The sequence below is a fragment of the Crotalus tigris genome, unplaced genomic scaffold, assembly GCF_016545835.1.
Source record: "Crotalus tigris isolate CLP2741 ecotype Arizona unplaced genomic scaffold, ASM1654583v1 scf7180000023718.2468807, whole genome shotgun sequence".
Lineage (NCBI taxonomy): Eukaryota > Metazoa > Chordata > Lepidosauria > Squamata > Viperidae > Crotalus > Crotalus tigris.
The window spans coordinates 520,025-532,855 of NW_024100137.1; the positions used below are offsets into that span (position 1 = coordinate 520,025).

Genomic DNA, 12,831 nt, shown 5'->3' on the forward strand with positions numbered 1-12,831 from the left:
AAATATTACAGCATTAGTTTTTAATATAGAAAAGGATTAAACAGGTATTGGAACCAAACATGATATAGTAAAATCATAGCATTATAAAAATGGAAGGAATCACTTAGGTCAATCCTCATACTTTCCCTGTGAAGGGAGCCAAATTAAATCAGCCTTGACAGATAGCTTTCCAGCTGCGCTTGAACACATCTAACAAGTGGAATTTTACCATCAGTCTGAATATTTGTTTCCACTGTCAAATTGCTCTTTGACAGATTTAGAAGATTTTTTTTCTAACATTCAATCAGAATTTGTTTCCTGTCATTTAACTTCCATTATTCTATAGACTGCACATCAGGGTAATAGAAAACAGATACTAATCTTACTGATTGATGCCCACTATGTAATTAAAGAATGTTAACTTTCCCAGTTCTTTCCACCACATAAAAACTTAATTTCTAGTCCCTTGATCATCTATGTTACTCTTCTTTGAATCTGTTCCAGTTTGTCTGAAGCTTGCAGGCATGGTGCCCAGGACTGGAGGCAGTGTCTGTGTGTGTGTTTGGGGAAAAGGGTGTTCTAGCCTGCCAACATAAAATGGAATTATTATTTCTGGTAATCTAGAAAATTATAGTTATGTTTAGTTAAAATTATATTTTGTCTTTTTATAGCCATAGCATTATGCTGACACATATTCAGCAAATAATTTTTTTTCCTTTTGCAGAATTATCAGAACACTGAAGTGACATTCTTGGACCACAGTGCCAAAATATTCAAAACACTACATTATCTGAGCAATTTACTCCATAGCATCAAAAACCCACTGGGAACCCGAGATAATCCAGCACGTATCTGCAGAGATTTGCTCAACTGCGAACGTAAAGTATCCAATGGTATGTCTCCGATAAAATAAATAAGCTCTTAAACTTTATACAGCTTTTGCTCTGTCTAGAGTTCAGAGATTATTTAATATAAAAGATCCACAGCTACTGAACTCTTGGTTTTTTATTATAGAATTGCCTATTGTGCATAAGATTCATATATTTTATTTCAGAAGCTATGGCAAAAATTGCCTAGCTTATACATGATTTTTATATGAAAGTTTATTCTGTGAATAAATTCTTCTTCATAATCTAGCTGGTTTGAACTTCAAGTATCTTGAACCTAAGATACTGCTTATAAACTCTTCTGTTCTACAAAGTTTCTAATTCTATAATTGTATGACTTCTTCTGCTAGTGTTGTGAAATCACAGAAAAAATATTCTCATTATTAACATGACGTATTTGTAGGTGTCTTTGACTATAGTTACAGAAATAATAATTACAAAGAAAAATGTCCTTACATCTTTTTCTCACAACTCAATTGGATATAGTTGAGCCACAGTACAGTTATAGGTAGTCCTTGGATTACAGCAGCAAATTGGAACAGGAAGGGCCGTTACTAAGCACTATGGTCATAAAGGGCTATGTCACATGATCACATTGCTTAGCGACAGCAATCCAGGCTGTCCCAGTTGCCTTTGAAACATCAAGACCCATGCATGGCTCATTAAGAAGCAGCAAGAGTCCCACATGTGCACAGGTGCATGCGAACACAGGAAGGTCAACGGAAGGAGGGTGAGAGTGTGAGCTCAGGGTGTAGGAGAATCTGGGTGTGAATTCAGGGACATTAAGGGGAGGAGAGTGTGGGTGTGTCCAAGTGCAAAGTGATCAAGAAAGGAGGGTGTGGTATGCAGGAAGGTGGGGTGGGGAAACTTATCAAAGCAAGTTGTGAAATTCCCTGCTGGCATCCCCATTTACTGTGGTTGTGAGAAGAGTGTAGGGAAGGTGGCAAATAACTATCACATGACAACAGGACACTGCAACCATTGTAAGTGGGAGCTGGTTGCCAAGCGCCCAAATTGCAATCACGGAACTGTGGGAATATTGCAATGGCTGGTATTTTGAGAACCAGTTTTAAGTATCCCTTGTTCAGTACCATTGCAACTTTAGTCGCTGAATGAGTGGTTGGTTATCAAAGACTACCTGTAACTCTAATTCTCTTCTTTCTCCCGTTGTATTTTTGGAATCTGAAAACATAAAGGCAGAAGAGAACTTAAGACTGAAGCCTTTTCTGTTTACGAAACTAGGTTTCCACAGGCGAAAAACGTATTTTAGAATTTGTCTATCTTTTATTTACTCACAGGAAAATATTGGATTGATCCAAATATTGGGTGCCCTTCAGATGCTATTGAGGTTTTCTGCAACTTCACTGCTGGTGGCCAGACATGTTTATCATCTGTATCTGTCACAAAGGTAGATCATTTCTGCAACAACCAGATACTTGTATTCTTACTGCTATTTTATTTATTTATAAGAGTTGGAATTTTCCTATGGAATTTGGCTGCCCAATCATTAAAAATATCTTCCCTTTTGCATATTTTGCAATATCCATGCATATTTACACAACAAATAAACCTAGTTTTGATGGGTAGAGGCAGCTAACACATAGGAAATTATGTAATAACAGCCTCTTGCAATGGAACATATTTGATCATGAATTAAATACATGTTCTTAGCTGAATGTTTAAAGCAGTGGTTCTCAACTTTTTAATGCCGCGACCCCCAACCGGTCGTAAGTCGAGGACTACTCAACTGGTGCAGCACCGTTTGCAGAATGGGACTTTTGGCAGGCTCAGCAGGGCAGAGACAGCCTGGACAATTCCTATTGGCTTTTGAAAGCCAATAGAATAAAAGAGAGTAGCACAGCTAAGGAAAAGGGGAAAAAATGGTGGACTGCGTTGTTTGGCGACCCCCGTGAAATGGTCGATTGACCCCAAATGGGGTCCCGACCCATAGGTTGAGAACCACTGATTTAAAGAAAAAAGAGACAAGTAATGATTTATAGTATAGTGATCAGCAATTATGTAGATGTACAACCCATTAGTCCTATACAGTCTTACTCAAAAATAATTTCCAGAGAATTATTACAAATTTGCAAGATTAGATTAGGGTCTTATCATGCTTTAGGGTTACATGGAGAACAAAACCTTATTCATTACTAGTATAGTGGTAGTATTATTTAATAATTTCTTTTGTTCCCTGTGTCTGTATCACATTTCCTAAAACATTTAGTGAACTTAGTGGAAACAAAGAGAAAAAACAAGATGAAAATGGCCTTAAAAAAAAAAAAGGCTGATTCTCACTATTGTTCTAGACCTGAAATGGATTGCTATGTAGTTGAAGAACCATTAGAAATTCAAGCCAAATGTCAATGTAAGGTCCTAAACAAGGTCCATATGGAAACAACAATTTGAAAAGCAAAGTATGCAGTGTTGTTTTTTCCATTCCCATTATGTCACCTTCTTCCTCATATTTATAGTGTAAATCCGGTTTTGTGAGAAAAGGAAGGAATATGCTTATGGTGCCTGAATAATTAACAGATTAAATAACAATAGTTTGTGATTGCAATGGAATTTTAATGAATAAGTATAAATTAAATATATCTAAACTGAACAGTGTCAGTATGATTTGTGGTTATGAACTACCACCGTATTTTCTCTAATAATGTTTACTTTTGTTAAACAGTTGGAATTTAACATTGGAAAAGTACAGATGAACTTCCTTCATTTACTTAGTTCAGAAGCAACCCACACTATTACAGTTCACTGCCTAAATACCCCAGTGTGGAAAACTAATGAACTACATGATCAGAAACCTTCCCTGATCTTCAAAGGATGGAATGGTGATATTTTTGAAGCAAATACGCTGCTTGAACCAAAAGTTCTTATGGATGAATGCATGGTAAACTATTTGTAGTCATTACTGAAAATCTTAATATAAAGAATACTTTCCTGTTTTCTCATGTATGGATTTTGTCCACAAACAATATGGATTCCATTTTATTAACATTCAACCAAAAATGTTACCGTATTTTTCCGCATATAAGACACTATTTTTTCCTGCAAACACCCTCTTCAAAAATCAGGTGCATCTTATACACGGAAAAGTAATGGTAACCTCCACAGCCTAGGGCATGCGTATGTGGATTGCCATGCCGCCTGGTGCAGGTATCAAGCCTCTGTGGGCTTGCCACTAACGGGAGGGGGGAGGGGGCAAGATCTTCTGCTGGCCGAATTTGCGGATTTGCTGGCTCAGCTGTTCGGTGCTCCGCCAAACAGCTGATCGGTGCGGAGAACGTCTTATACACGTACGTCTTATAGATGGAAAAATACGGTAATTGTTTATAGATTATGATGAATTTAGAACATCCATAAAAACTGAGATTAGCTATGATTTATAATCTGGATATTCTTTTTTTTATTTATTTAAAAAGTTTTATTAACAGTTACAAAATAAGCCCAATAACCCCCCACCCCCATCCCCCCCACTTCCCAGAGCCAAATACAGGGTATTTCAAACATATTAAACATAATCTAATTAAGTTAACAAGTATATTAATTATAAGCTAAACAAGTTTAACAATTTATACAACAATTAAAATCATACTTAACCCTTAACTCCCTTTAAACCTTAATAACATATTATAAACAAATCAGTTTATAAGCAATTATTATATAATAATTTTTTTATAAAATATTATTAATAATACTTATTTTTAAATCATAAAATAAATGGAACTTTTCAGTTCCATATTTAGTCTGAATATAATCTATCCATCTTCTCCATACCAAAATATATCTTTCTTGTGTATGACCCTTTAAATAAGCAGAAATTTTAGTCATTTCTGCCAGATTAGAAACCTTAAATGTCCATTCTTCTAATGTAGGCAATGAATCTTTCTTCCAATATTGACCTATCAATAACCTTTCTGCTGTAATTAAATTCAACATTAAAATAGTTTCTTTGACATCAAAATCCTCAAAAATCCCTAATAAAAATAGTTGAGGAATCAACTTTATCTTCCTTTTAAAAATATTTTGAATCACAATCCAAAAAGCCTTAATATTTTTGCAAGTCCACCAAATAGGAAAATAAGTTGCATCAGAACTACCACATCTCCAACATTTGGGCTGTAAATTAGGATACATACAAGATAACTTTTTAGGATCCAAATGCCACCTGTAAATCATTTTATAAAAAATTTCTCTTAAATTTTGAGCCTGTGTGAATTTAACATTTCTAATCCAAATTATCTCCCATAAATCCAATGGGATTGGTTCCTGAATATTCTGAGCCCATTTCACCATACAATCTTTAACCAATTCCGTTTCCGAGTCCAATTCTATTAAGATATTATAAATTCTTTTTATATGAGCCTTGTTCTGATCTTTAATCTGTATTATCAAATTTTCATCTCCTAATGTTATCCCCACTTTCTTATCTAAAGTCCACCTGTCCACTATTTGTAAATATTGAAACCATGACTGTAAAATGTTTTCTTGTCTTAATACATCCAAAGACTTTAATTGCCAGTCATTACCTGACCAGATAAGTAATTCTTTATACGAAATTTTTCCAAAATTCATCCCATTTGATATCCCCTCTATTGCATGTCCAGGAATCCCCCAAATAGGTATTTTATAATTTAACCTATAATAATACTTCTTCCAAACTCAAAGTAGGGCACTTCTTAAAATATGCAATTTAAAAGCCCAATCGACTTTCTTATTAAAAATTAAGTATGCATGCCAACCATATAATAAATCCCACCCTTCAAGAGAAAGAATATTTTTATTTATTAAATTAAGCCAGTCACTTATCAAAGTTAGTGCAGCTGCATCATAATATAATTTCAAATTAGATGCTTAAAGCCCTCTTCTTTCACGAGCATCTTGCAAAATCTTAAACTTCACCCTTGGTTTCTTCCCAGACCATATAAATTTATTGATACCCTTCTGCCACTCATCCAAATTAGCATCTTTTTTTAAAATAGGTATCATTTGAAACAAAAAAAGAAACTTTGGTAGAACATTCATTTTGACAGCTGATATTCTCCCCAACAACGACAGTTGCAATTTTTTCCAATCATTTAAATCCTTTTGTACTTTTGTCCATAATACTCCATAATTATTCTTATATAATTTTCCATTAGAAGCAGTTATAAACACTCCCAAATATTTAACCTTCTTCACTATCTGAAAACCTGTAAGTCTAACTAAAATTTCATTATCCTTCTCAGTCATATTCTTAGATAATACCTTAGTCTTATTGTTATTAACTTTAAAACCAGAATCTTTTCCATATTGAGTTATAAGTTCCAATAGATGACTAACCGATTGAATCGGTTGTTGTAAAGTTAAAACCAAATCATCTGCAAAAGCTCTCAATCTATAATCATTATTATTTATTTTTATTCCCTTAAGTAATGTAGATATTCTTAAACAGAAGCCTAACGTGCTATATCCTTGCGAGCTTAACTTTTGCAGCCCGTGTTTGACACATCTATTCCAATGTGCAAGATACAACATTAGGACTCCATTTTCTATTAGTCAAAAAATTTGTAGACGTTGGCACAAGAACAAATGAGCAAGCATGCAGATCTGATTCTTTTATACTAGCCCATAAATTTTTCTGCCCAAATTTATAATTGCCATGAACGCCTATTGCTGTTGTGTATATACCCAAGATAAAGACAATCATAAAATAATGGTTTAAAAATGAAAGTTGTTGGGTTTTAAATTAAAATGCTCATGACTATTCATGGATACTTGGAAGAGCTCATTTTTTCCAATGAGTATCAAATCACCTCTGGTTTATGAACAAAAAGTTGTACTCCAAATACTTTTTTTTTGTTGTAAATCTTACAAATCTCAGTTTGCAGGTACAGTGTAGATGGCAGGATGACAAACCCAAAAAGAACAGAAAGCTATGCAGTGGAAGTGGAAATAGAAGTAAATGAAGTAGAAATAAGTATTTTTCTTCCAATACTTAGTTTTCCGATAGCAATTATATTTATTTATTACATTTATATTCCACTGTTCTTCCAAGTAGCTTAGCATACTGTTTATAAAGAACATCCTTTGACCGTAATTTCTAGAAATTGGAGATTACAGGAAACAAATGAAAAGGGTGGTGTATAATAAGGTTTTTTTTTATTGATAGTGGTAGTGCCTGCAGATCAGTTTTGCTTCCTGGCAAATACCTGAACCATCAGTGCATGCAATTTTCAGAAGGGGTCTGCCACTGCTTTCTTTCTAGAGCTGAAAGTGATTGCCCAAACTCACCCAGCTGGCTTCATGCCAACCCAGGACTGGCATTCATGGATTCCCAGTATCTAGGCTGGTTCTAGTTTAAACATTACACTGAAATGCCTCTACTAAATAAGATTCTATTAAATAGTAAGGGAAATCTCAGTTTCCCCTTTTAAAACTTTGCAACAACCTCTTCGCCCCGTATTTTTAATTCCTCCATATACCAGTAGTCCTCAAATTACAACAGTTCATTTAGTGACCGTTCAAAGTTAAGGCACTGAAAAAAGTGATTTATACCATTTTTCATACTTAGGACCGCTGCATTGCCATGGCCATGTGATCAAACTTCACACACTGGCAGATGTCTCACATTTATGACAGTTGCAGTGTCCCAGCATCACACGATCCTCTTTTGTGACCTTCTGACAAGCAAAGTGAATTGGGAAGCCAGATTCACTTAACAACCGTGTTACCAACTTGATATCTGCAGTGATTCACTTAACAACTGTGGCTAGAAAAGTCATAAAATGGGGCAAAACTCACTTAACAAATGTCTCACTTAGCAACATAAATTTTAGGCTCAATTGTGAGCGTAAGTCAAGGACTACCTGTAGTGTGACCTCCTCTAAAATTTTAAACAGGGACCCCAGCCATCAAAATGTTGGTATTATACTATACAACATGGTATAAAAGAACATTTCACAATCTTGTTGTAGTTTCCCCAAAGTATAATAAACTGATTAATAGAAGCAAAATGATCTGAAGAGAAATGATGCAGCCATTTTGATGAATTTTAGCCAGGTTTTTGGCTGTTCAGTGCTTAGACAGATGCTTTTATTGTCTTGAGCTGGTGCAAGAAAGCAGAATACCATATATTGCTTGTGAAGTTCTGCTGAGCCATTTCCAAAATCCTGAAGTTTTTGGTTGTGTTAGATTTCACATGAAACAATATTCCGAGCAATTCCTATATGATGGATCAAGAAAGGCAAGTATCTTATATTCTCCTTTCAGCATTTCCATATCCCTCCAGTCCCTCTTTTCCTTCAGCCATGATTGCTGCTGATGTCCTTAAACAAAATATTCTACTAGCTTTCCTATAACATGCACTTCCCTGCCTCTGTTATGTCCTTGGCTTTGTCCAATTATTTTCCCTCATCCATTTTTTTCCTGGAACAACCACTTTTTAGTTTGTAACTAAATGAAAAGTCTTATTTTCAGATGAGATAAAAACATCTAAAATAGATATTTTGTTAAAACACTCTCTCCAAAATAGTTGTTTATGCACATAATTGTGCATGGAACATCTACATATCCTTGGTGATAACTATTGCTTCTTTCTTGATTTTCTCTGTAAAGATTGTACAGAATTAAAATATTGCATGATTTTAAGTTTTCATTACTTTTCTTTTATTGCAGATTCAAGATGGCAACTGGCATAAGACTCAATTTTTTTTCCACACTCAAGACACCAATCAACTACCAGTTCTTCAGGTTCATCCATTTTCTCATCTCAAACAAGGACAACAGCGATACATAGAAAGTGGCTTTGTGTGCTTTCTCTAAGATTTTGAATAAACCTCCTCCTAACGCCATATGCAGGACACAAGAAATAATTATAAAACTGTGGAAGAATTGTACAGCAACATGCTGGTGATTTCTTAAAGAATCTCAGGAAGAAAAAGACTTCCTCCTATGAAGGAGAAATGGTTTCAGAAAGAAACTTTTGACAATATTAATAAAATATTTAATTTTTGGTTGGTGCTTTTTATGATATTCTCTGAACCAAAGAATATACATATATGGAAATTCTTCTTGATTTTATTAACAGCACTGTCCATGACACCTTAAAAGATGGAAGAATGCAGTAAAAAGGAGTATGGTTTATGCTCCCAAATGTGCAATAGCTTATGTTATACTGACAATGAGTTACGCCGCCATAAAAATCCCTTAAACACTTTAGTTGTATGATGGTCCTTTTCGGATACAAACATCTTCACAGATGATCCACTACCTCTTTTGTGTTTCCTGTTTGTGTGGCCTGGCGCTCCATATATAACATAAAGTGTTATTTTTTTTCCTTTGCTTTTTTTAGGCTGTATGTGCTGGTTACATCAAAGCAACTTTTCATTGTAAAATTGTGTCTTAAAAATATTTGGTCACATTTTTCATGATAACTGAAAACATTATTTATGTGAAAATCTTGTTTTGAAAATATTTCTGTCTGTAACATGAAATGGATGGGACAGACCTATCTGGTGCTTATAAAAAGAACAGAATTTTGTACTTGTAGAATGACTACATACAATGATTTTAAAGATGTTAACTTTCCAGGGCAATCTATAATTATATCTTGTGTAAATATTTTGTAACTGTTGAAAATCTTAATACAGCATATATTTAAATGGCTATTAAATTATACTCTTAAATAAGTCACTTTGAAAATGTTGTGCTTTTGTGCCAAAATTGTTTATCTTCATAAGTTTATTAATTTCTCACAAATGTTTTATAACAATTTTTAAATGAATATCAGATACTTTAATACCGTAAATGCCGGCGTATAAGACGACTTCCGCGAGCGCTGAAATTGGCGCCAAAGACGGGGGTCGTCTTATACGCCGAGTCGTCTTATACGCCGGAAATACTGGTAGTTTCCGGCGTATAAGACGTTCTAGGAATGCGGCCCGGCTATAAAGACGGGGGTCATCTTATATGCCGGGTCGCCTAATACGGCGGCATATACGGTACTTCCCTTCAAAGAAAACATGACAATTTTGCTTCCTTTTAGATGGGATGGCTTGGGGTGGGATAGATTAATTTAGTATGTCATTATCCATTTAAATAAGTTTATTTGCAGTTTGAATCTGAAACAACTCACTAAATAGTAATGGCCAGCAGAATAAAATCTAGAATATATAACTTTAAGCAGTGAGAAAGATAAAGGTTTAAAACATATTTTTGACCACAGAAAGGAAATACATCTTTACACCAGTTTTCTCTAATATACTAGTTTTTCAGACGTCATTTTTACCCATGAATTCATAGGTGCACTCCTACTATATGCAGCCTGAATGCTTGCAAATCTAGAGCAACTGCTATATCATTATTGGATCCATAGGGACTAGTTGCAGGGAAACAGCATAAGTTGACTAGTCCTGCTATATATGGATGATTCAGAATCAAAAAGTTAACATTTGTTATACTTTTAAATATCAAACTTTTATAGAGTAACCCTTTTTTACCTCTTACTAGCCAAGTATGTTCTTAATTTTCATTTATCATAAGACTTTGGTGATTTGTAAAATATGAGTTATTTATAATAATAGTTAAGTTTCTTGTTGCAGAAAAAAATCTTACCCTCTAAATCAGTGGTTCTCAACCTGTGGGTCGGGACCCCATTTGGGGTCGAATGACCATTTCACGGGGGTCGCCAAACCACGCTGTCCGCCATTTTTTTCCCTTTTCCCTAGCTGTCCTACTCCCTTATTGGTGGCCACACCCACTTGGGGGTCACCACAACATGGGGAACTGTATTATGGGGTCATGGCATTAGAAAGGTTGAGAACCACTGCTCTAAATACTCAGAAATGCTTGTTTTGTTATTACCATGTTTAAAGTTAAGAGATAAGATGGAACCAAGTCGTATTACTTCATAGGTATCCGAATCTGAAAATAATTGTTCTGCAGCTATACCAAGAACGTTACATCCTTGGATGTAATGGTTCCTCAGTTGGTGAATGACATTATTTCACACGTTCACATGTTGCTCTGAAACCGTAACTGGCATTAGATCATTCTGAAACACCAAACAGTAACGATGATGGCAGTGGTGGTGATGGTGTGGTTTCTTGCTTGAGCGGGGGGGGGGAGTTGGACTAGAAGACCTCCAAGGTCCCTTCCAATTCTGTTAGTTATTCTTCCTGTTGAGTTTGGTTATTGACTTCATGGCTACAAACATACTGTTTTTCTGGCAACAATACACCACACCCACCAACATTGGCAGGGCAAGCTACTGTATATAAACGGAGTAAGCCCCAAATTCACTAGCACTAGTACCTAATCTGGTAATGGAACTTCTCCAAGCAAACAGAATGCACCCTGGGCTCCGTCATACAGATATAGTATGTTATTACTGTTGCCAAGATGTTTTTCCAGTTTCTCAGTGTACTCCTGGAGGTCTCCCATCTCAAGAAATAATTAGGTCTGTGGCTGAAGTTTTTCCCCAAAATAATTCTTATCTAGGACAATATTTCAAGCAGCTTTCAGTGCGGTCAAGGAGAAAATGCTGTAGTTATTTTATTTTTCATTCCAGAGCTTTGCCAAGGACTTTTTGTATATAAAAATTATAAGGAACACCATACTTTTAAAATACTTTCTTTAACATCCATCCATCATTTAAATTATCTGGGATAAGAGAAGTCCAGAAATTCAGTAAATAGTGATTTGCCATTAATTTGCCTTTCCTTAACCAATATCATTAACACCTTAGTGATTTCTGACCACTTATATATATTTATTGCAAAAAGAAATTATGTGTGGGTTCAATAGAACGAACCAATAAAAGTAATCCTCTCCTCCAACCCTATCCTTTCCTTGCACTGCTACAACAGGAACAGCTGAAGTCAGCTGCAGAGAATTAATAAAAGTGTCTCTGGAACATGGTCCTTCTTACCACCCTGTACAGAGAGGGTGATCCAGGACTGACCTAAAGGTGGTCCTCACCAACCACTCATTGATTGTGAAGTTACAAGGGCACTGAAAAAGCAGACTTTAGAGTTTAGACCATTATTTGAAGTTGTGTCCCTTGCAGTGTTCCCGTCACATGATCATGTTGTGATTCTGTGCCAGCCTGTGCTCACAACAGCTGAGTCCGAGGAATCTGAGGAAGAGGTGGAGGAGGCATTTGAAGGGCCATCAGGGGCAGAGAGAGGCTCTGATGAATTACAGGACTCACAGTTTGATGCAGAGTCTAGGCCCTCCAGTCGTGTTCCTGATGAAGCTCAGCTGTGTGTGGAGCATGAGTCAGACCCGGAAGACCCACACCTCATGGACTTGCTAATTGACACCAGCACACATCGTCAATTAGCAAGAGTAAATCAACAGTCAATGAGGCACCTCCAGAGTAAAAAGAAAAGGCAATAAGAGGCAACGCCTTGGGACTGCTGAATAAAGGGAGATGTGGGTGGTGCTGGTTGCTGAAGGCAACCGTTTGCAAAGTGCTTCTTGGAATCCTGGTCTGTTCATCTTGCTTGTGACTTCTTATGTTTGCATCGTGTTTCCTTTGGACTTGAGTTTTGCTGTTTGTGTTTTGGACTATTTTACAGGTTTGTCAACCATATTAAAAGAGTTTTGTTTTGTTGTAAAGTCTCCAGCCTATTGCATCAGCAGGGGTTTGGTCCTTGTGCCTTTAACAAGGACGGCAATAGGCTGGGATAGAACAGATCATGATTTGAGCACTTGGCAACCAGCCCACATTTACTATGCTCATAGCATCTCATAGTCATGTGATCACCATTTGCGATCACAGCTAGCTTTCCACAAACAATCAATGCAAAAGCCAGCAGGAAGTCACAAGTTGCAGTCATAACCTGCAATGATTCTCTTCATCACCAGTTAGAACTGATGTTGTAAGTCTAGCACAGTCTCAGGATGTTTCACTTTACCACCGTGTCACTTAGTGGCAGAGTTGCCAGTCCCAATTGCAGTCCGTAACTGAGGACCA

General features: G+C 36.1%; 1 protein-coding gene across 1 annotated transcript in view; it reads left to right on the forward strand.

Annotated features, from left to right (window-relative positions):
- Positions 1–9,542, forward strand: part of COL24A1 (collagen type XXIV alpha 1 chain) — a 143,682-nt gene extending 134,140 nt beyond the window's left edge. The window contains exons 58-61 of the mRNA XM_039321005.1: positions 704–872; positions 2,165–2,274; positions 3,547–3,762; positions 8,529–9,542. Coding sequence (XP_039176939.1) covers positions 704–872; positions 2,165–2,274; positions 3,547–3,762; positions 8,529–8,675 — 642 coding nt within the window. The 3' untranslated portion in view covers positions 8,676–9,542. The remainder of the gene's footprint in view (positions 1–703; positions 873–2,164; positions 2,275–3,546; positions 3,763–8,528) is intronic.
- The last annotated feature ends 3,289 nt before the right edge of the window (positions 9,543–12,831 follow it).